The sequence below is a fragment of the Carassius carassius genome, chromosome 21 (assembly GCF_963082965.1).
Source record: "Carassius carassius chromosome 21, fCarCar2.1, whole genome shotgun sequence".
NCBI lineage: Eukaryota > Metazoa > Chordata > Actinopteri > Cypriniformes > Cyprinidae > Carassius > Carassius carassius.
The window spans coordinates 29,956,602-29,981,462 of record NC_081775.1 but is presented as its reverse complement, the minus strand read 5'-3'; the positions used below and the strand labels follow the sequence as shown (position 1 = coordinate 29,981,462).

The 24,861-nt window shown below is 38.2% G+C and overlaps 1 protein-coding gene across 6 annotated transcripts in view; it reads right to left on the bottom strand.

Annotated features, from left to right (window-relative positions):
* LOC132098104 (myotubularin-related protein 3-like) overlaps positions 1-24,861 on the bottom strand; it is a 50,621-nt gene that overhangs the window by 21,011 nt on the left and 4,749 nt on the right. For 4 of the 6 annotated variants that reach the window (XM_059504233.1, XM_059504237.1, XM_059504238.1 and 1 more), the window contains exons 2-13: positions 24,692-24,773; positions 23,539-23,617; positions 13,785-13,874; positions 13,209-13,325; positions 7,915-7,935; positions 7,379-7,461; positions 7,037-7,188; positions 6,689-6,785; positions 5,253-5,366; positions 4,358-4,557; positions 4,120-4,251; positions 3,927-4,038 (exon numbers count right to left, since the gene is read on the bottom strand). In XM_059504233.1, coding sequence (XP_059360216.1) covers positions 3,927-4,038; positions 4,120-4,251; positions 4,358-4,557; positions 5,253-5,366; positions 6,689-6,785; positions 7,037-7,188; positions 7,379-7,461; positions 7,915-7,935; positions 13,209-13,325; positions 13,785-13,874; positions 23,539-23,541 — 1,121 coding nt within the window. In that variant the 5' untranslated portion in view covers positions 23,542-23,617; positions 24,692-24,773. The remainder of the gene's footprint in view (positions 1-3,926; positions 4,039-4,119; positions 4,252-4,357; positions 4,558-5,252; positions 5,367-6,688; positions 6,786-7,036; positions 7,189-7,378; positions 7,462-7,914; positions 7,936-13,208; positions 13,326-13,784; positions 13,875-23,538; positions 23,618-24,691; positions 24,774-24,861) is intronic. The other 2 variants (XM_059504234.1, XM_059504236.1) reach the window with 1 other exon arrangement.

The window sequence follows — 24,861 nt, the reverse complement described above, 5'->3', positions numbered from 1 at the left end:
CAAACATGAAGGAAAAACGCATGCGTCACATTCGCTGCGTTTCGTTGTGTATAATCCTGAAGCGTATCCACGGCAGGATTTAATCCAACAAGATAAACATCGGGCCACGCGCTAGCGAGAACGCGGCGGCTGTGTGAACCGTCATACGCTGGCCATCTTTGCCAGCCTCCGCGCCGTCCCTCAAACTCTGAAGACTGGATTGTGCAGAGTGTCTGAGGGGGCGCGCGAATGATAGCTCAGTTCAATGACGCTCGAGGTGCCCTTGCTGCGAGACAGTCAAAGTTAGAGTATGGGGACTGCAGTGAGAGGGTAGATGTGCATTAGCAGTCTAACTGCGCTCTCAGTGAAGGGCATAGTCCCTGGCATATTAACATGAAGAAAAGCGTGTGCGTCAACTCGCTGCGTTTCGTTGTATATAATCCTGAAGCGTATCCACGGCAGGATTCAATCCAACAAGATAACATCGGGCCAAGCCGCTAGCGAAAACGCGGCGGCTGTGTGAGCCGTAATCCACCATTTGAAGAGCAAAACTGTTGATTAACGCGCTCGAGTGGGGGAGAGCGAGCACATGGAACTCCAGTGCATCACTGTATTCATATTCAAGCCGCACATATCGCCCCTAACCAACACCTCGTGCGGGGCCTCGGCGACCGCAGAAGCGAAACGGTGGGGGTTAGACGCGAGGCGACTTAAGAAATACACTCCAGAGCGCGGATACTTCCTAATGGCGTTAGTGCACAGGGGAAGTGTATGCATATTTTACTGTAGCCATAGGCTATCAAGGAGAGAACCTGTAGAGAGGCTGCAACGAACCTCTCATAAGTGCCTCCTCGTGATAACCCATCATACGGCTCCTACCTTTCGTTGACTCATCGCGTCCGCGGAGAGGAGTATACTGCTCGTAGATGATCGCTGAGAACGCGAGATAATAGGGCACAGAAGATTCGCTTCGTACTGAAGGAATGAAATCTGAGGTAAATGGCGCGCGGCACCAGGTATATATATGCTTACGCATGCTGGGCGGTGCCACGCGCTATTTGGCCAATAAGATTGGCGGGATGGTATAGGGCTTCAGACATTCGTCACACCGAAGGTGTTCCCATACGTGGTGACGTCACCGCAGCATCGAAGTGACCTATGAAAGGGAACCTAATACTTAGTCTCTTCAGAGGCTTAATGTTTTACACAAACATTCACAAGCTCATGGTTGTAATGTCCAATGATTGAACGGTTTTTAATAAATATCCTATAGTATAGTCTTCATACCGAAAATATTGCATACTATTCTGTTTTCAATTATATCTAATGTAAGTGAAACAAAACAACTTCAAGAAATCAGGAAAACTGAGTTTTAATCTTAATGGAAAAGTATGAGAAGTGTGATTAATACTCATTATAAATGTTTTCCAACATGGTCAAATACAGCCAATGCAAACTGACATCAGCCAAGGAAACACAGAGCGCAGGTAACCAGAGGAGACCTTCAAATGATCGCTCCCAAGTGAAACATCAATCAGAATCATGCTTAAAAGCAAATTCACCATTGTGTGAATATGACTAGCTCATGTAGCGAGACATTTACAATCAGAATGTTCAAAGGAGACAATTAAATTTTTTCCTTGTTGCCTAGAAACACAGCTCTTGGACAGAGTTTTTCATGCTGACTAAAAAGAGAGCGAGAGAGTGAAAGAAACCGAAAGACAGTCACTTAGAAGACTTGCTGTTGTCTTTATAACAAACAGATGAGTGGAAAACAGCACGGATGGAAAAGGAAGCAAATACGAGCCAGTGCTGGAAATCACAGGCAGATGCCAGGAAAAGAACAATAGACGGAAAAACACAAAAGCCGAGCTCATGAAGGAACTAAAGCAAGTGCTTGGAGTTTGAGATGAGCACAAATAATAAATGCACTTCAGTCACTCATGTTGTCCCTCATTTTTTTTTAGCTTTATTTTTATTTTGGTTTTACTAATTTTATTACTTAGACTTAATTTATTTCCAAAGAAAAATATCACATTTTTGTTTTACTTTTAAGTTTTTCGTCTACTATTCATATTTAATTTCAGTTTTCAATTCAATTACCGATAAACTATTTTTAGTAAACAATAACAAAACTGATACTGAACACATAAGCTAGCTAGTCATATAAGCTAATGCTAGTTTAATAGTTTTAAGAGCTCATAGAACACTGAAAAATATTAGTGTAGGATTTACTTCGAAATAGGGCTGCACGATGTGTCGTTTAAGCATCGATATCGAGATGTACGAATCCACGATAGTCACATCGCAGGATTTGCGATGTAGGCTGTCGTAGTTGATCTGTTATTCCTTAACTGTACGGGCCAGCTGCTCCCCGGCCCTTGACGAATGTGATTCGCAGATTAATTGCACAGGTTAACCATCATAGAGTGAAAGTTTTTTCATTGACAGGACAGAAAAACACATGCAAGTTTAACAGGGCAGGGAGAGAGAGAGCGCCAGAGAGACACAGAGAGAGAGAGCGCGTGAGAGAGACAGAGAGCGAGAGAGAGAGAGCACGCGAGACAGAGAGCGAGAGAGAGAGAGAGCGCGCGCGAGAGAGACAGAGAGAGAGAGAGAGAGCGAGCGCGAGAGAGACAGAGAGAGAGCGTGCGCGAGAGAGACAGAGAGAGAGCGCGCGCACGAGAGAGACAGAGAGAGAGCGCGCGCACGAGAAACAGAGAGAGAGGGCGCGCAAGGAGACAGAGAGAGAGCGCGGGCGAGAGAGACAGAGAGAGAGCGCGCGAGAGAGACAGAGTCTTTTTTCTTGTTTCTTGTTTAAAGAAAAAAAGGAGAAAGTATACATCTACTTAATTATTTTACAAATCTGTTTTTGTTTTATGTATTATATAATTGTTTATTCCTTATTCATGTAATGTACAATGCTTTGGCAATACTGTGCAAGTCATGCCAATAAAGCTCATTTGAATTTGACAAGAGAGAGAGCGCGCGCGAGAGAGACAGAGAGCGCGCGAGAGAGAGAGCGCGCGCGAGAGAGAGAGAGAGCGTGTGCGAGAGAGACAGAGAGAGAGCGTGCGCGAGAGACAGAGAGAGAGCGCGCGAGAGAAAGACAGAGAGAGAGCGCGCGCACGAGACAGAGAGAGAGCGCGCGAGAGAGACAGAGAGAGAGAGGGGGCGAGAGAGACAGAGAGAGAGCGCGCGCGAGAGAGACAGAGAGAGAGAGAGAGAGCGCGCGCGCGAGAGAGACAGAGAGAGAGAGAGAGAGCGCGCACGCGAGAGAGACAGAGAGAGAGAGAGAGCGTGCGCGAGAGAGACAGAGAGAGAGCGAGCCGTCTTCAAACAACACGAGCGCTGTCTTGCTCTCTCTCCCTCCTGCATATTAATCAATTGACGCGATGGTGTCGATGTTTAAATCATTTAAAATGAGAATGTAAGTGTGCTCACCCCTTTTTTGTTTGTAAGAAAAAATATCGCATTATATATCGCAGAAAAATAAAATATCGCAATGTCATTTTTTCCCAATATCGTGCAGCCCTACTTCGAAACCATTTTACGAAGAAGAAATGGCAAGTAAAATATTGTAGTAGTAGAAAGACTGGAAAAGTATTTTCTTGCAAAACGTACTCCAAATTTTTTACAGTGCAGATCTATCTAGAAAAGTTATGTTAATGCATAAAATCAACATCGCTATTTTGAAAAGAATTTTTAGAAGACAAATTAATAAAATAATTTTTTAGTTTGCCTTACAGTTTGAGTCAAATACCTATAATATACCTACACATACCTATATAGAACTACAATGACTTATAATACATTTGAACAGCTTGACAGCTGTATTAAAGAAAAAAAATCGGAGGAAAAATTAAGAAAAAAAAAAGGTGCCTAAAATACAACAATAAACAAAGGCAGCGACTGCAACCTCAGCAGACGTTTACTGGAAAACTTACTTGGCTGGATCAGGCATCTGTGTGCAGAGGAAGCGCAGAGACTGGAAACTCTTGCGGATGGAATGGATGTTGGCCATACCCATAAACACCACCTCACAGTTAGGGTAGTACTCTACGAGGGAGATGTCATTATTAAGTGGGGTGTCTTGTTTTATTGTGATTTCTGAAGGAGCAGCTATGAGAGAGAGAGTACCTGGGCATTCACACCCTCCTCCTTTGGCTCTGTTGGCAACGGCAGCGGCGTATGACCTGGCGTCCAGGATCAGAAGCTTTCGAGGTTGGATGGCCAGTGTCTCCACCTCTGAGCTGTTAGTCATAGACGAGTCTATAGAAAAAGACGTGTGCATAGATCAAGCCATATGATATGACAATAGTACTGAGACCTCAATTAAGAATTCACTCAACATTTTTAAGAGCCAAGTGGTACTGACCGAAGTCCACATCTGAGAGGTCAGCTCCGTTTGTGTACTCATGAGAGAAGGAGCTGGAGACGCCTTTACATGAGCTGCTGTCAACAGCACAGGCTCTGGCGATGGACTGCACCAGGTGCTCATCATCTGCGTTCCTCCAGCCCCACCAGCTGACCTCAGGCTGACCACAGCGAGCGATCACTGCCCCTGTGCTCTGGTGCCTGGGAAAGAGGTTTAAGATCTCCACTATTAATCTGATGGTAAAGGGAAACTAAAACTAGCAAAATTAGTTTCAGTAATTGAAATAAATGTTAAATAAAACATGAATATAAAAATATAAATGCTATAAACCAATTCATTATTTGAAATAAAGCTTAAATAAAAGATAAATATAGAAATAATAAAAAACTAGAAAAAGTTACTGAAATCACTTAACTATTAAACAACAACAAAAGACAAAAACACATAATAAAGATCTTGATTCGTGCTTAATATTAATTATTAATGTATTTTTGAGCAATTGTGATTAACAGTTTAAATATTATGATTGTGTAGCCATACATAGAATGATAGATAGAATGGCATAACGGAAGACAGAACAGCGTAAAGACAGAATGAAAGAAACAGAAAGACAAAATAAAAGATTGATCGACAGAATGATAGAACGATAGAACAACAGAACGATAGATTGGCGGATGACCGATGGATTAAAAAAAAAAAAAAAGAAAATTAATTGGTTTCATTGGTAAATAACTGAAATTGTATTAAAATAAAATACAAATAATAATAATAATAATAATGTAAAGAAAAAAAAAAGGAAAAAACACATAATGAATGCATAAAAAGTTAATTAGGGAGGCAACTCACTAGGTTTTGGATTCTCCATGTATTTTCTGAACAGATTTAGCTGACTGACCTGTAAACCACGGCCGGAATCCTCTTCCAGGAACGGAAGCCCGCCACATTCTCCAGCTCTTTATCAGTGATCCAGGCTGGCACCAGCAGCAGTTGAGGGTAGTTGGAGCACAACCTGTGCCAGGGGTCAAGCAGAAGGCAGTGTGATCGGACTTGGCCTGTCATCCTAGTCATCTAATCTTGAACAGACCCGCCGAGCGCAGCAGGACAGGACTGAGTGACCAGGGGTCTCATTTATAAAACTCTCCATAGATTTCATCCTAAAAGTGTATGTAGGCACAAAAGACAGATTTTGCGTACGCACAAAAGTTTTCAGATTTACAAAACCATGCGTACACCAGAACCTGGGCAAAAATCCCTTTATAAATCCCAGTGAGAGGAAGATTGTGCGTACGTGCATTTCCACCCCGAAATCACCATATATGGAGCTTACAACGGCTAGTTTTACTATGCATAACCTCATCTGCACATCATTTCTATGCATATTCCCATTTACGTGACACCATATTGAACACCGTTAAAGGTTCAAGACATCAAGGAAATATGAGATATGGACGATAAATGCTATTTGTCCCATAGACAATTTTCATTGCTAAAAGTCCTTTGCTTTAGCATAAATATATAAAAATAAAAATACCTCAAAACAACCCTGTTTAAAATAGTTCTCAGATAAATATTTTTTAATATAGTTTGTCTCATTCCTTTCCACTGGCCAAATAGTATTTCAGTTGTTTTAAACAATTAAAATCACATTTAATTTATGCAGTTTTACTGATAAGGTGAACATCTTTTAGTTATTTTTAGTCTATATTTATTGCAGTGTAAATAGAATTGTCTGATTTGGTGAGTCACTGATAAAGTAGTCTATTTTAAAAAGAAAACATGCAAATTATCATTTTCTTCAAGTTGAATCCTTCAAATACAGTGGCATTTTCCATAATGTTGTAGAGATGACTTCAGATGAAATGGACAGCGGACCGTTCGACGACTGAATCCAGCAGTGTCCCCATAATATCGAAGTTAGTGCACATCATTGATCAATGTTCTCACTAAAATATTTTCGCACAGCACGAGATCTGCAGTTTAGTTTAAAGATGAATTATTGTGCATCTATAGCACTCCTCTAGCACTCCTCGCTGTCACTAAAACAGCATGCAACAGGAAAAGTGATCAAGCTCATCCACTAAATATGTCTAAATTCATATAATTTCATATAATTTCTGCGTAATGACTGTGTTTTCAGTGCTTATCTCCATTAATGAGAGTGGAATATTTAATGTAAATGTGTATATTGAAATGAAAACCGATTTTAAAATCGTTTCTTAATTCATTACTTTTCTCACGCAATTTCTATGCCTATTTTGTGCGTACGATACGTTTATAAATGAGACCCCAGAGCAGTTTAGATGTGCTTGTGTTTGAGAGAGAAACACTCACTTGTACTTATTATTGATCTCAGACACTCTCCAGGCGTTCTGAGTGTCAAAGCCCATCCGCTCCACCTCGTTATGGAAACGTGACAGCACATGATCACCTAAATGAGAGAGGCAAGTGAGAGATGAATCCTGAAGGTAAAGAAGAAGAGGATTTCCAAAGAAGAACTAGTAGGAAAAATGTTGTGGTTCTATGTAAAGATAAACAAGAGTATCTCTATTGGAGACTCTTTAGGTAGTAAAGCTGTCTGGCTTTGCAATACTAGTAGGAAATACAGAGATAAAACTATTTGCGAGACATCTGATTTCAGCCTCAAGCATGCAGACAAGGTTTGAGAAGGTCTGACAGTACCTGGCCTACACAGATCCCCGTGCTGCTCCTTCTCAACGCACCATGCGTGGAAGGCGAAGGAAAAGAGCTCCTCTATCTGGGACGGGGGACGGACCGCAGGGTTCAGCCTCTTCAGCCACTCCTGACACTGCTCAAACGTGGAAAACTGACACCTGTCAAAACACACATCAGATTTACTGCATCAGAGAGACACATCACATACAGACAGACCTGAGTTGACCTGCATTTCTGTAAAAAATGGCTATAAAAATGAGTTTACATTTTCAATTAATTTTCATAGCACTATGCATTTTTATTACGACAGACAGATTGATAAATAGATATATAGATAGACAGACTCACCTGATGACCTTGCAGTCTTTGCAGGTGATGTGCATTTGGAACATGTCCCGACATTCTACACTTTCTATCAGCTGCAGGGGAACCTGAGAAAGAGAGTGAGACAGACAGTCATAAAGAAATTATTTTTCATTACTGGCACTGTGAGTCTCAGCACACCAAACAGAGCATCTAAACGGAAGTCAACATTAACCCAACTGATGCTAATCATTAAATCAACCTGCTGAATCAATCACACTGAAAGTTTAGACATGGGCTTAGAGTTTACAAACACGGTTAGTGATTAGCGTCTGCAGATTATTTCAGACAAACCTATTCTTTGTTCTGCAGCTCAAGTGGCATGCCGATCAGCTTCAGTCAAGTGTGTGTGTTTGTGTGTGCAGACACCACTGCAACCGTGCGACTTGAAACGCAGTTCCCCTTTAAAGCTCCGGAACTTGCGCGTGATCGGACACTGACAGCATGCAAGTCACATCTGACCACAGCTCTAACAACTCGCAACATCATGCAGACAGACGGACCATTCTGTGGTTACTTACTGACACCTCACACGAACAATTCTGTTCACAGAGAAAAAGAGGGAAGACAGAATCATGAGGTGGACGTGTACACTGTGGCTTTTGGCTCCTCTGTGATACACACATTCCTGGACTGTGGTTTAATTTAACCACACTAATCTGACCACACTCAAACATTCCCGGGGTGCTTGCTGAAGGGTCAGAGAACACTAAATCACATTTGTGAGATAATAACTGAGACGTATTAGAGGTAGAAGCTTTAATATTTTCTCCCCCAAATAAAGCATCTTTAAATTTAACCCCTTTAGAGCACCATCACTATAGTGCTGTGGAACAAATTCAGAAACATGACAACATTTTAATAGGGCCAGGACATTATTAAAACATAACCAAAATTGGTCAAAACATGTCCAAAACATAATAATTAGGTATGCACTGAATGATCAGCAAAATAAACTATTCGGCTGAAAATAGCAAAAAAAACAATAAGCGAAAAGAGAAAAAAATTGTACCAAACAATGATTTGACGCGATCAAACAGTAGTGTGGAAGGATTTAAAACGTTTCAGAGAAAGACATTCATTACAAAATCATTACAAGCACTGACAGCAAGAGACTGTTTAGAACATGCATCTCAATGAGAAGAGAAAGGGTGGTTGTTTACTAAATTAACTGCAGAATGTTATGTTTTCTAATACTCACACGATTTGCATGTATTCAAATCGCAGTCCACGAACTTGAGTTGCCAGAGTTCAAAGTCTAAAGTGCAAGGAAATTCTGGCAACAGTGTTACTCGTCAGTTGCTCAGTAACATTTTTATGAATTTTTACAAGGCATGGATGTGAGTATGTGCATCAAATATCCTTCTAAATTCTTAATGAGAATTTATGAATCTATTGCTGTCAACAAAAAGAAGCACTGAATATTTTTTTTTACAGTGTATTAAAATAATAAATATAAAGATGATAATATAACATATTATGCTATATATAATATATATATATAATTATATATTGTTCATTAATTATAATTATTCAACATGTTTTTATTCAATTATAAAAAATACAAAATATTATAATTGCAATGATATTACTGTACAGTAAAATATAATTTGAATAATAATAATAATAATGATACTATTCATGGTTGCTTTTTTTGCTTTCATTAAACCACAGAGCTTTTATTTTGGAGGAAAACCGCAGGGAGACCTAAAGTTTTGCTTTTGTTTTTGTTTGCAAATTTGAGAAGATGGTTGCGTGTTTATGTAGTTTTTTCAAATGCATGTTTGTGTGGAGCAGAATTTATGACTGCTCTAAGCAACAACAAGTACAGCATGCCTAAATCTTCTGCATTCTGTTATGCTCCGACATTTGTGTGTTTCTCAAAACTGTTGAAAAACGGAAACTTTAGCAGTCACAATTCACATTCTCCCAACCTCCTTCCTCTTTTTCTCTCCATTTCTAGCCATACACTGTACACTTGCTCTTACGACAGCTTTATTGCCTCACTAACTGGCCTGTAGTCACGCATAGCATCAACCACACACATCACTCTCTCTTCTTTCTCACGCACAACACTTTCTCTCTTTCACAGGCACAAGCAGAGCATCACACTCATTTTCTCTGGTGAATAGGTGACTGTCACAGATATCAACTAATGAATCAGCACTGAGCTGATCACCCACCAGCCACAAACAAACCCAGCTGCCTGATCGCATGTACATGAACAGAATATTTTGGGCTAAACAATTTAAACACAACAGTATCTTTCTCTTTGAGAATTATTCTGTCTATCAGTCTATAATGCACTGAAAATAAAAGCTGAGCAAAAAAACACCCAGAATGGAAAACAATTCAGCGATAATGTACAGCAAGCCAGTTGTTATTGCAAAATAAACCCTAAACCCCAACAGAGATCAGGACTCTAGTGTAAATCGGTTTCTGCTCAGAGTGGAGTGCTTGAGGGAAATTACTGCAATTATATTAAAGGAACATAAATTATGCACTTAATCTTTCAAATAAGCACTTAAAAGGGTCATGAAATGCTAAACTTCCATTTTTCTAAGATTTTTACAAAGTCTTTGTGTTGCACATCATAGAGTGCAGTGGATATAGGCATACAGTCATGGCCAAAAGTTTTGAGAATTACATAAATATTTAAAAGTTGCTGCTTAAGTTTTTATAATAGCAATTTGCATATACTGTGATCAGATGAATTGCATAGTCCTTCTTTGCCATGAAAATTAACTCAATCCAAAAAAAAACTTTCCACTGCATTTCATTGCTGTCATTAAAGGACCTGCTGAGATCATTTCAGTAATCGTCTTGTTAACTCAGGTGAGAATGTTGACGAGCACAAGGCTGGAGATCATTATGTCAGGCTGATTGGGTTAGAATGGCAGACTTGACATGTTAAAAGGAGGGTGATGCTTGAAATCATTGTTCTTCCATTGTTAACCATGGTGACCTGCAAAGAAACGCGTGCAGCCATCATTGCGTTGCATAAAAATGGCTTCACAGGCAAGGATATTGTGGCTACTAAGATTGCACCTAAATCAACAATTTATAGGATCATCAAGAACTTCAAGGAAAGGTTCAATTCTTGTAAAGAAGGCTTCAGGGCGTCCAAGAAAGTCCAGCAAGTGCCAGGATCATCTCCTAAAGAGGATTCAGCTGCGGGATCGGAGTGCCACCAGTGCAGAGCTTGCTCAGGAATGGCAGCAGGCAGGTGTGAGCGCATCTGCAGGCACAGTGAGGCCAAGACTTTTGGAAGATGGCCTGGTGTCAAGAAGGGCAGCAAAGAAGCCACTTCTCTCCAAAAAAACATCAGGGACAGATTGATCTTCTGCAGAAAGTATAGTGAATGGACTGCTGAGGACTGGGGCAAAGTCATATTCTCCGATGAAGCCCCTTTCCGATTGTTTGGGGCATCTGGAAAAAGGCTTGTCCGGAGTAGAAAAGGTGAGCGCTACCATCAGTCCTGTGTCATGCCAACAGTAAAGCATCCTGACACCATTCATGTGTGGGGTTGCTTCTCATCCAAGTGAGTGGGCTCACTCACAATTCTGCCCAAAAACACAGCCATGAATAAAGAATGGTACCAAAACACCCTCCAACAGCAACTTCTTCCAACAATCCAACAACAGTTTGGTGAAGAACAATGCATTTTCCAGCACGATGGAGCACCGTGCCATAAGGCAAAAGTGATAACTAAGTGGCTCGGGGACCAGAATGTTGAAATTTTGGGTCCATGGCCTGGAAACTCCCCAGATCTTAATCCCATTGAGTACTTGAGGTCAATCCTCAAGAGGCGGGTGGACAAACAAAAACCCACTAATTCTGACAAACTCCAAGAAGTGATTATGAAAGAATGGGTTGCTATCAGTCAGGATTTGGCCCAGAAGTTGATTGAGAGCATGCCCAGTCGAATTGCAGAGGTCCTGAAAAAGAAGGGCCAACACTGCAAATACTGACTCTTTGCATAAATATCATGTAATTGTCGATAAAAGCCTTTGAAACGTATGAAGTGCTTGTAATTATATTTCAGTGCATCACAGAAACAACTGAAACAAAGATCTAAAAGCAGTTTAGCAGCAAACTTTTTGAAAACTAATATTTATGTAATTCTCAAAACATTTGGCCACGACTGTACATTGTTTTTATTTTGAGCTTTTTTGCTTTATTTTCTTCTTCCTCATCGTCAAAGATTGTGATGTGGCAAAAGACCAAAATTCATAGATCTATAGTGAGTTTTTGTTTTGGCTTGTCAAAGTCTCTTAGTAGCATAAATTCTCTTCTATAGACTTGTTATAGTTTCTATTGACCTTGAGTTACAATCAAACAGCTTATATAAAAACCGCAAAATAAATGACAAAAGTTATTTAAAGTGCAACAGTGCATTCTTATATATTTTCCATGCAGAGTGCAAAAGCAAATGACTGTGCATCTGCTTGTGCATTCAATTAATGCTCTCACAGGATGTGAAATGATGTAATGCAAGGTGAGCTAAAAAAACACATTTAATTTATGTTTATTTTGTATTTCGTAATGGTGAATTGCAGAGATAGACTTCCATTGTAAGTGCAAAACTGTAAGCACAATTTACATGGCTTGTTGACAGCTCTGAATGCTCCACTTGAATAGTTTCTAGATCATGACTGCTGGTCTATGAGAGGTAGCGGGGTATAGTAGAGCTGATTATTAGTATGTAACCAAAACCTTATTATAGTGCCATGTTGATAGCATGGGGGTGGACAATCCCAATCAAAAAAGCCACTGCAACCATGGCAACAGGAATGGGAAGAAACAGTGAAAGTGAAGAGGTAATAAAGACAGACCTGTTCGATATACACACACGCACACAAACACACACTGGCCACTGGCCTGTGTCAGAGTGCCTGATGTAACTGTGGCTTGCTGTCCCTAAATACCCTTCACATCATTGGTGGGTTCTAAATTTAGCAGCATGCCATGCACCACATGAAAGAGTCTTTCAGTCACCACTGGACTGGTTATCCATCACTATGGCACAACAGAGCACAATCCAGTTTCACTCAAGAAACTCTTAGCTGAAGGTAAAAATAAATAAACTAATAAATAAAAGTCTTTGCAAAAAATAAGCATCCAATTTATTTGCACATATTAAAGCAGTCCAGATCAGAATTAAGCAAATTCAGTGATTTTTGCCGTTTACAATGTCATATACACAAAGCTATGCAAGCTTTATTCCGTCACGGGATAAAAAAATTATAATTAAAAAGTAAATGCAACATTTTATTCCATAATTCTGACTTTTTGTCTTTTTTCGTAATTTAGATTTTTTTCACAGAATTCTGATTTTATATTATGCAATTCTGACTTTTTTCAGAATAATTTTTTTGTTTCTGTCAATACATGAAAAATGGAATTAACATTTCATAAAACGGAGTTTCTCACAAAAAGTGAGAATTATGAGATATAAACTCTGAATTGTGGGAAAAAAAAATTAAGTTAGAATTGTAAGATAAAAAGTTACGATTATCTTTTTTATATTTTTATTCTCTGGAGAAAACAAGCTTCCATACAAAAAAAAAGAGCTTGTATGTTTTATTTGAAAAATATTTGGGACACATTCAAATGTGGAAGGCAGACGAACTTCTGAAAATCAGATCAATTAAAAGCAGACCATTTGAGAAAAGGCCTGAAATCCAAACACTATTCAGTTTAGTTTGATTTGGTTTCTATTCAGGAGATCTCGGTTTATTCTACTTCAATTGCTTAGACATGTTGGGCAACTCTGGTAATAGCGTAATTGAAGTGTTGTAAATCACACACTCACATTAACAACAGACTCCTTGAACTTGATGTGAAGGCGGTAGCTGGACATGGCAATGATGGCATCCTCCGCCCTGCCCACGAACGCTGTACACTCTCCATGCAGCTCTGGGAAGGGCACCTACAACAGATCCAACAGACAACTTATTATTAGACCAATACAAATATTTAGTGATATTTAGAGTTGCACACCAAAATAATTCCATTTACAAAACCTCATCAAAAGAAATACCCTTGATGTGTCTTTCTGTCAAGAGGTGCTGAAATCAATGGCTTTGTCTGAAAATCAAAGGCTGCCTCATTTTCTACTGCATAGCATTCATCAAAACAAAAACTGTACCTTACAATTACCTGATTTGAAACACTCTTCATAGGCAGCAACTCTAATAATACTCAGTTGTGTTATACTCAATTTTGTTGACTTCTTTTTGGGACAAAGTACACATCTGGAGCACATTAATGATGCTTAGATAAACAGCTTAGAGCTTAAATTTCCACTCTTGGTCAGAATCAAATAATAATTATATTAACAGAACCACTACACCCTAATGAATAACATTCATCATTGATCCCCGCTTACCTGAAGATCATCATCATCCAGGACAGGGGGCTTGCGAGGGAAGATCTGATTGGCCTGGATGCACTCCAGACTCTGCTGCCCCTCCTCCTCCTGTCAAAAAGAATATTGATAAGATCAAATGCACCGCATTATACTCTATTGACAGTTACAATCAAGAATAACGTAACAAAAATTGCAAAAACAGTTACAAATAAAATTTGGCAGGGAAATGTGCTTCAGTCACGAACAAGAAATGTAAAAAAAAAAAAATAATCTTAATTGAGATCAAATAGTATTTTCTTCATGAAAAATATAATTTATATAAATTTAAATAAATACTTTTTTTTTTATGATGTTATGCGAACCAAACATGTTTCCATTATTCACACCACATCTCATATTTTAAGATCAGCTGCAACAATAGAAAAGTGTGAGAGCCTTTTTATCAAAAGCCAAACATTTGACATCAAAAGTTAAAAATGTACCAACTCCTTTTCCAGTTTTATCACTCCCAGGGCCCAAAAAGCATACTGTTATATGGATAAAACATTGTCCATGACTAAACCTCTGATTAAATGAGCGATTATCTAAGCTAAACTTGGGACGGAGTTATCAAAACATTTCCATAACCAATACCATTTTTGTTTGGGCTTCAGAGCGGCAAAACATTTGTAATGGCTCAGAGAGAGTTTGATAGTACTTCCTGTTCTGATGTCACTTCTGCTATTTCTAAGATAACAGGCACTCCTGTAACTGATACAGTACGGTGGCTTTATATAAGACTCTTTAGGCACTGGGTTATAGTTAGGCCTGTCACGATAACACATTTTGCTGGACGATAATTTGTCCAAGAAATTATCGCAATAAACGATAATATTGTCGTTCTAATACCAGTTTCAACTAATATAATGATAATGGCATAATAACGCAGGTACACCTTTTCAAAGATCAATAAACTTTTTTTTATTTTATGGCAGATTTCGAGCAAGAAGAACCAACATGTTGACTTTGTGTGGCTTAAAATTAATTAATTTTGTATGTTTGTATGTTATATTATGTGTATACGCCAGTTATGGATGCTCATATTGACCGTTTAACCGTTAACCGAAAGTAAACATTTTGACCGATGAAGGGGCCGTTCACATATCACGTCTTTTGGGCGTTCAAGTTCATTATTTCAATGCAGTATGCACGCTCATAATGGAAGTGACGCGGTGCGATGCGCTCGTTTCCTGTCCGCACCACATCTAGTTAAAAACGCCTTAGCTTTTCAACTCACGCAAGCGCACCAGTTCATGTGAAAAGAACCAACTCAATCAGCTTCCTTCGGGGTCTCTAGCGAAACGTTATCTCTTATAAAAATTGAAAAAAGAAATTATTGCGGCCGAAAAAATTATCGAGCTCATTTTTTTTTTATCGTGCAATTAATTGATTTATCGACTAACGCGACAGGACTAGTTATAGTAAATCATGACCACTACTGTCACTCACACAGACACCAGCGATTGACATATATATATATATATATATATATATATATATGGCATGCGATACACATGCAACACATGCAAGTGAAATGTTCGGACGCATCTACTAAATCAGAATAATGGTAAACAAATGGGAATTATGTACTAAACAAATGAAAAATGCATCCTTAATACACACAACAATGTTTTTATTTAATAACCATGGCAAGATGCTATTAGATTTGTGCCCTGCCTTCAACACAATCTGTGAGTGATCAATGAGCTTCAGGACTCAGCGCAGCACTAAGCAGGGCATAAGTCATTCCATTCACTTCTGTTCTGTATGCTGGAATGAGAGGCTACGGCCCGCAGTAGCCGTAGAGTTCAGCCTGACAAAAAATGTTTTGATTCTGTTTCCACAAATAGGAGAGACTCCGTGAGAGAGGGCAGTTGTGTCGCCATGTTGTCTAGCTCAAACACCAGAGTCCTCGAAACAGACTGATCTGGTTGTGCCATAAAATGCTGCCCAATCAAAGACAAGAATGTACTGGATGAGATATGAGCAGAGGAGTCGTGTCTGTCTGTCTGTCTGTCTGTCTATCTATCTCTATCCATTCATCCACCCACCCATCCATGTCTGTCTAGTTGTGTATGAACTAATTATCCAGCCACCCAACTAACTAACCAAGTAAGTAATATTCTATCTATCTCTATGGTTGTGTATTAACTAACTAACTTTACCTACCTATCTATCTATCTATCTATCTATCTATCTATCTATCTATCTATCTATCTATCTATCTATCTTCCTTCCTACCTATGTCCGTCTAGTTGTGTATGAACTAATTATCCAGCCAACTAACTAACAAAGTAAAATTCTATCAATCCAGGGTTTCCCATACATTCATTAATTTGTGGCGGCCCGCCACAATATCAACGCTGACCGCCACGGATTGATTCAGATTTTTAAACTATTTAATATGGGTACAATTGTATTTTATTGTAGAACTGCGCGCTGCTTGCTCCCTCCCTCTCACAAACTGACAACAGAGGCACGCACGACTAGCCCCTCCTCTTCGAGCACGATCTGAATCAAAACATGAATCAATCCGGAGTTGAATGGTTAGTAATGAACACTATTGCTCAACATAACTCTGAGAAGTTAGTCTATGTTAAGCGCTGTCGCGTTTCCATTACAGATTCGCGCAAAACTTTTGTGTTTTCTTTCTAAATATCGATAAACAACTATTGCGAAATGACGGCGTTTCCATTAACCGATGTTATGTGACTAAAACGTCATTCTTTTCCTCTCGCGATCAGTCAGTCCAAAAATCATGGCAACGGACGTTGGTAGGTTAATATATATCACAGCCACCAGACTAGACATTATATTATTATTATCTCCAGGTTCAGGTTGGTGTGTGTTAGTTTTTGTCCACCTCAATCTCCAGGTTTGTGTGTGTGTGTGTGTGTCAGAGTCTGTGTGTGTCCACCTCCAGGTCCAGTTTGGTGTGTGTGTGAGCCTGTGTGTGTCTGAGTCTGTGAGTGTCTTTTTGAATGTTTGAGTGCGTCAGTAAGTTTGTGAGTTTGAGTGTGTGTGTGTGTCCATCTCCAGGTCCAGGTTTGTGTGTGTGTGAGCCAAATTTGCAACAAGAAGTCTGTGGAGCAGTCATAGCATAGAAAGTGTAGCAATGGCTTAGCAATGTAGCAATAGCAATGTCTTTAAAGGGATAGTTCACCCAAAAATGAAAATTCTATCATCGTTTACTCACCCTCAAGTTGTTCCAAACCTGTATGAGTTTCTTTGTTCTGCTGAACACAAAGGAAGATATTTGGAAGAATGTTTGTAACCAAACAGATCTCGGTCCCCATTGACTACCATAGTATATATTTTTTCCTACTATGGAAGTCAATGGGGACCGAGATCTGTTTGGTTACAAACATTCTTCCAAATATCTTCCTTTGTGTTCAACAGAACAAAGAAACTCATACAGGTTTGGAACAACTTGAGGGTGAGTAAACGATGATAGAATCTTCATTTTTGGGTGAATTATCCCTTTAAGGTATCTGACACTAAGTGTTGGCAATGGAAATGTGTACTTGTCACTAAAAATATATGATATATTTATGATATATATATATATATATATATATATATATATATTTAATTTAATCATCACCCCCCCCCCCCGGTCCCCAAACACCACACCACCACGAATAGAATGTAAATCTGTGGGAAACACTGCAATCTATATGGTTTTGTATTAACTAACTAACTCTATGGGCCCTTTTTTAACGATCTAAACACAAAGTGTAAAGTGCACGGCGTAGGTGCACTCAGGGCGTGTCCAAATCCACTTTTGCTATTTTAATGACGGAAAAACGGTCCGTGCGCCAGGGTGCATTTTTTTAATGTGTTGTCCCTATTCTCTTAATGAGTAATGGGCGTAACGTTCATGAAACCAATCAGAGTGTCATCTCTAAATTCCCTTAGAGCGAGATGCGCTCGAGCCAGGGCGGATCGCTATTTACATGGCGGAATTTGTTGGCGGAAAAGCTGAACGCTTCTCAAGCGAAGAAACTGGACATCTATGGGACAAAACCATTTTATATTTATGTAGCCTACACACAATAATATTATTTTACACTGTAATCCTTTTGTTTTTAATATTTAACATGTTTGTGTAATGTGCATCCCTGTGTGTAATAAGCAAAGTCAACGTGTACTGTGGACCCGCCCAGAGGCGCATTTTCTACCAATGTGCCATTGACATTAGACTTTAGACCAGGTTTGAGTTGGTTCATGGCGCAGACTATTTTCAGCTCCTTAAAATAGCAATGCGCCAGCGATGCACCTGAACACACCTCTTTTTTAGACCAGCACGAACATGGCCGCACAAATGGGTGCAAATGCATTTGCTAATTAAACAATGTGGTGCTGGATGGGAAAATGCGAACGGCGCCGGACTGAAACTAGCAAACACACTTGTGCTGCGCCTTGCGTCGCATTGCGCCGGGTGTATTATAGGGCCCTATAACTATCTTTCCATATATCTATTAACTAACCAACCATGCAACGTTCTATCTATCGGTGTAAAAACTAACCAGCTAACCAATGCTCTGTCTGTCTGACTTTCATTTTGAAAAGCTTGTTATCTTTGCTGTTTACCTCACGTTACGCTATGGAGGCTCTCTTTCATTTTTATTTTTTATTTGATTCCTCTGTGTTTTCTAATCATTCTGTAATTTATTAGTCGGTAATACAGCATGTGGTGTATGCCATGACTCATCTTACTTGTTTTTGTTAATAAACGTTTTGTAAGCTAGTTTGTCATTGTATCTTACCATTTTATTGTTCTTTTGCTTTTTAATTAAGAATAACAATTAATCAATCTTTAGTTTTAGTCTTAAAAAGTGAAAGGTGTGTAGATTTATATATTAGGGACATAGAAATCGCAAATTTGAAAGTGAAACACTCAAAGCCCGACTTATAACACAGCAAAAAAAAAGGAACTCCCATTCACAATATTCAAATAACAAATAATACTACTGATGGAAAAGAACGGGTTAAATGTTAACCACTTTCGTTTCCATATAACTATAAAATATGATAAAAGTTCATCAGAATTAGGGGTGTAACAATCCATCGATATGGATCAATACGTCAATTAAATGTCTAACAATACGATGTATCGATATCACACATAAAATATCGATATCTGTAGTATAAATAGGCACCTTATTTTGACAGTGTCCACATTTTCACCTATGTCTGTCAATGCATTTCTTCCAAAGCATGCATTCTCATTCAAACTCGTGTAGGGATGATAAGACTGCCTGAAGGGCGCTTGGGATACTTGATGGTAGGGCTGGACGATTATGGCCTAAAATCAAAACCTCGATTAATTGAACATTTTACCTCGATTACGATTAATGAACGATTAATTTGTTTCGGTTTTGTTTTTTTTGCCCTCATAGTTCACTGACAAGGTTTGTACTGGAAATATGATTGACTATCAGCAGTTATTTTATCTATGTTCGTAACATTTCTTACTAGGGATGCACCGAAATGAAAATTCTTGGCCGAAACCGAAAACCGAAAAAGAGAAAACCAAGGCCGAAAACCGAAACCAAAAGAAATTATGCCAATTATTAGTACCATAGCATTTATTGCTATGACCGTGTACTAACTTTACTAAAATGAAGACATTGCAATTGCATAAATTAATATTAAAGTTTCAAAGATAATTACAATTACATAAATTATAAAAAACATAAAAATACATAATTACAAATTATGCAAATATTTATTAAGCACATTGCAACAATGCACAGTATAAAATAAAATTCAAACTAAAAATGTATCCCACTCACGTGAATATTAAATAATAATGTACAGGCCTACTACCCTGCAGAAAGGTTTTAAAATGAACTGTTCTCTCATAAAAACAAAGTGCATTTAGGTGAAGTGCATTTGAAATTGTTCTCTGTAGGACTAGAAAGTGCATTACTTCTCCAGTAGGCAAGACTGTTATCACTTCTGGGGATGGAGAGTTCAGACAGATAACCATCTAGCTGTTGAGCAGTTGAGTTTGTCATCTACCTGACATTTGAGAAATATTTGTAGAGTGTATTTAAATAGGGCCAGGGCATAAATAAACATTTTTATCAAATTAAAGCAGAAATCTAGCAGAAATATGGCTACAATCTGATATTATGTATGTATATGTATATATGTGTGTGTGTGTGTGTATATATATATAAAAAATGTCACATATATAGTAGCCTAAGAACAAAATAGCCAACGTATTATTATTATTTGAGGCACTTTCTTGCAGAATTTCACTGAACACATCAAACAACGAGGGTGCATGCCCCTCATCTGGTGCAGAGACGAGTCTTTTTTTCTGCGTTCTGATCTGTCTCCTACGCTTGGCGCTTCTCCGTCTCCACACGGGTTGTCCGCATCCAGCGCGGCCTGGATCATTTCTCGTGCGCACTGCCTTATTTCTGCATCCAAGTAATGGTCTTTATAACGTGGATCAAGGACATTCGCGATGAAGTGCAGAGGATCCAAAAAGACGTGTGCTAACAGACTCTATAAGACTGTACTTTTCTTTGTTTTCACTTCATGGTCCGTCTCAATCTCTTTCTCAATCTCTAAAGACGCTTTAGTGCTGCGAATAAAGGAATAAGAATAGAGAGAATGTTCTCTATTAAGACCCACTGGTGTGAAGTGAATGTCGCGGGGAGCTCGTGGTCTGCGCTATGCACGTGCAGGTCGCGGTTTCTGTTTGTGTCATCACAACATTTCGGCCGTGTTGTTTCGGTGATAAAAGTCTTTCGGCCGAAAATTTTCGGTGGCCGAATATTCGGTGCATCCCTATTTCTTACTAGGGTTGGGTATTGTTTGAATTTTATCGATTCCGATTCTTATCGATTCCTAGTTTCGATTCCAATAAGATAAAAAAATCCAATATAAAAAAAATTAAGTCAAACATTTAGATGTCAAACATTTTTACAAAGCATTCTGTTGCAGCTGAATAACATGAGCAGAAATAAGCAGCCTACAGGTACAAAACACTGCAAGAGGAATTTTGCCTGTGATAAAAAAAAAATACCATAGCAAAAACAACTAGATTTAATATAAATTTCAAATGTTAAAGTGTTAAGGACAAGTAATAAGATAGGTCAGTAATAAGAAAGGAACAAACAAATCAATTAGCAATATCATAAATAAATACAACTAAACTAAATTTCAGGTACAGAAACTGTAATTAAAAGTTTAAAAACACTGCATAGTTTTCTTTTATAAATAAAATAAAGATTAATCAAGTAAAGTTATTAAATATATTCAGTCAAGATCAGTGAATGATTTTCTTTTGTTCTTTGATTAACATTAATGACAGGCAGCACGTTTATTAGGCTGTTGTCTCTTTAAGCAAAAATACTGTACATGTGTGTTTTCTTTCTCATCTGTTTACGTTCATGTAAGACAAAAACGGCTGCGTTTATGATGATACACTGATGTAGTTTTCTGTATCGTAGTTTCGACTCGGAACAACCTTTTCTACCGTTAAAATACACAGAACAGTCCGAGAACGGACACAAACCGGGAACTCGCAGCGCGACCGCCGACCGCTGCTCTCTATGCACGCGCTTGTTCTTCATGTGTGCTGCACACAAACATGCTATAATAAGTTTTGAGATTCTAAGCTACTTTAGTGATAAATCACAGGATAGCGCTGACAACTAGTTTCTGCTTTCCTCTGTGCGCGCGATCTTCATAGCTACTGTTTATATGAGTGTTCGTGCCACAATGCAGCTGCGCGTACATGGTAGCTCGATATAAGAATACACATCCGATCATCTAATCGCTTGAATGTCCAAACCATAAAACAAATACAACTGACAAAGTTTAGTGAAGACGCAAGGCTCACCGCTCACGTGCCATCAGTATGTGTTGAACCGGCGTTCACCTCCGTGTTTTGCTTTTATGCCACTGACTGGAGAGCAGAGTCATGTGGCTACACACGCGCTAATATGCTTTTAAGGGGGAAGTGTTAACAGGATTAAAAAAACGAAATAACCGACATGGGAAAATTACGTCGGTTAGAGGTTATGAATTTCGGTTTTGATTATTTTTCGATTAATCGTCCAGCCCTACTTGATGGAACTGTTGAGCACTTGTGAGAAGTTTTCAGCACACAGTGACATGCTAACACATCCAAAGCGCACGCATTCAGACAGCTACATTGACAGAGCTCTAATACCTAATTGAGCTCTCTTCCGCTTTTTTGTGCATGGATAAACAAATACAGACCAAATTACATCAGCATGTGCGCCTTGGCGAATATCCTAGTAAACACAATCGGTTAGGCCGGTCTTAACATAAACAGTTGAGTATGTGTATCAGTATATTGGATCCGGGCTTCCATTCTTAAGTGAAAGCAGATTAACAGAAAACTTTTGTCAAAGAAAAAAATCTCTCACTGATTTTGACTGAACAACTTTTATAAAAATTAATCTATATTTAATTTATACATTAAAGACTATGCAGTGTTATTTCACATTTGATTATTACATTTCTGTACCTGAAAATTTATTTTAGATGACTTGAAAATCACGGTTTATTTAATTTGTGTATTTATTGTCTGCAATTGCTTGTCATTTGGTTATCTTTAGAAAAGGTTTTTGGGCACTGAGCCCATAGTAGAAGCCCCAAAAAAGGGTTAGGGTTATTTTTGTATTTTTCTACATAAGGTTTCCTAATAAGGATTTACATTATTTTACACATTTCATATGTTAGCACAGACGCCTGAAAGACCATCTTGACTGTTCATATCTTAAGATAACTGATTTGTCTTTTTTTCAATTATTTATTTTTCTTTATTATTTAAAAAAAACTGTAGATAAATCTTTTCTTGTGAATGTCCCAATTGAGGAACAGGATGTGAAAATATTAGATATGTGTTCATGTAGAGGGGCCGGGCCCGCGGCGGCCCATTGTGGGCACAGGCACAGAAGCAGACAGGGAATTACAGTGCACAGACGGGCAGAATAGCAAACAAACAATAATGCGCATAACTCATTAGGAATGTGTAAACAAACACATCCATCAGCATTCCAGGATAGAGTGGAGGCCTTCGTTATACTGTCCGCAGACACTTCAGCAAACAAGAAAATGAGGTACACGTCACTGAACACAGACATTTACAGACTCTAACACAAATACCACAGCAAATGCTGCATCTGTTAGATCCCCTTAAAATGAAAGGTTCATAATAAAGCTTAGTTTTTAGTTACAGTGTTTTTAGTTCTGACATTAACCAGAAGGACTAAAATCCCTTAACCATTTAAAAATCACTATAATTCAGGACAATTAAATGGCTGCAAAAGCAATATGATACAAAACATAAATGTTAATGTTAATTACAATTCATGCATTAATTTATATTACAGACTGTTTACTAGCTGCCAAGGAACTAATAGAAGGTGTAGTAAGACAAAAATCAATTGCATGAATGTGTTTCATCCCATTAGAATTTGGAGCCGGAACGGTTTCATAACGCAGGACTCACTGATGACACTAGCACGCGTGTATCCATTCATCCCATCTGTCTGTCTAAAGAGGGCATTGATGTTCACTGAGACAGCAGTCAGGACGGGACTTTGACACTGTCTGAGCGGCATTCATTTCAACTGATTAAAAGCCTGAGAAATCAATGTGCAGTTTCTTATTCAGCATTTGAACCAATGCCTGAGAGTCACGTGCAGGAAAGAGAGAAATGTTGAAGGTGTTTTTTTACCATAGCCCCGGTGAAGGAGTGTGGGTGCAACACTGTTGTGTTGTCTTCTACTTGTTCACTCTCTCTTGCAGACGTCCGTCTGTATGAAAAAAAAAAAAATCTCTTTTGAACTTGCTTGAATTGAAACTTGTTTTAAATTGAATTAACTTTTTATTAGTATACTACTTCCTAAAAAAGTATTGTCATTTATTTAAATATCAGTTAAAAATTTGATGCAAAAGTTTGTTCACTTGAAATGCTCATGGTCTCCAAATGGCATTTTCCTGTATTATTGTTGGTCAATTTTACACTTATTTATACTGTACTTAGCGAGGTGCATATAAAAAAGGGGTGTCCAATCCTAGGGCCCAACGATTTTCTACTACACACATACTGAAGCGTCTGTTATGCTCGCTGTGTATTCAGCTTCTGCTGCCTTATATAAGTTAATATAGGAGTACATAAAGACATAAACAATCTGCTCTGAGTCACTTCATGGGCATTTTACCATTTCTTTTGAGGAAAACTACATACTATATACATGTCATATAACATTCTAACAAAAACCTACAGGTCTACATAGTAACCCATTAAAATAAAAGTCCAGTTTAACTTGAAGAACCTGTGACAGTAATATTACTTAATTTAATGATAGTACTACTACTACAAATAACATTTTTAAAACATTGTCTTTAAAGGAATATTTACCAGAAAAATATTTACCAGAATTTATTTAGCAGAAAAATATAAATTCACAAGACTATTTCTGAATAACTAATCTTTTTTCTTTTTTTTAAATCAATTAATTAGAGATGTTTTTGATTATTAATATTTAATTAAATTATTAAAATAGAATCCAGAAAACTTAAAAAAAAAAAAAAAAAAAACAGAATTTGGTAAAAATAAAATTGAATCGGAGAAAAAAGTAAAGCATATTTTACTTTTCTTTTAATAAATTGCTGTTTAATATTTTACGTTTTAATTTCAATTAAATACACGTGTTTTTGATAGATAAAATTTCCTTTAAAAAGTAGAAGAGAATCTAGAAAAAAATTGAAATCCTTGTTATAGGATCATTCAATCCTTACCTTACAAATTTTGAATTTACCTAACAATAATAATGTTTGGTTGAAATTATGGTTTCTCTGTGGGAAAACAAAAACTTAGATCTTACCAAACTCCTAAAAGCAATGAGGTGAGGTTTCTTTTGGATGATCCCGCACTGCTGGTGTCACTCAATGCTATGACATTGAAACCTGTGGAGAGAGATGAGAAAAAAAATGTAACCACAGTTTTTCAAGCCATCACTCTCCATACCAAACATTGCATAACATCTCTGACAAT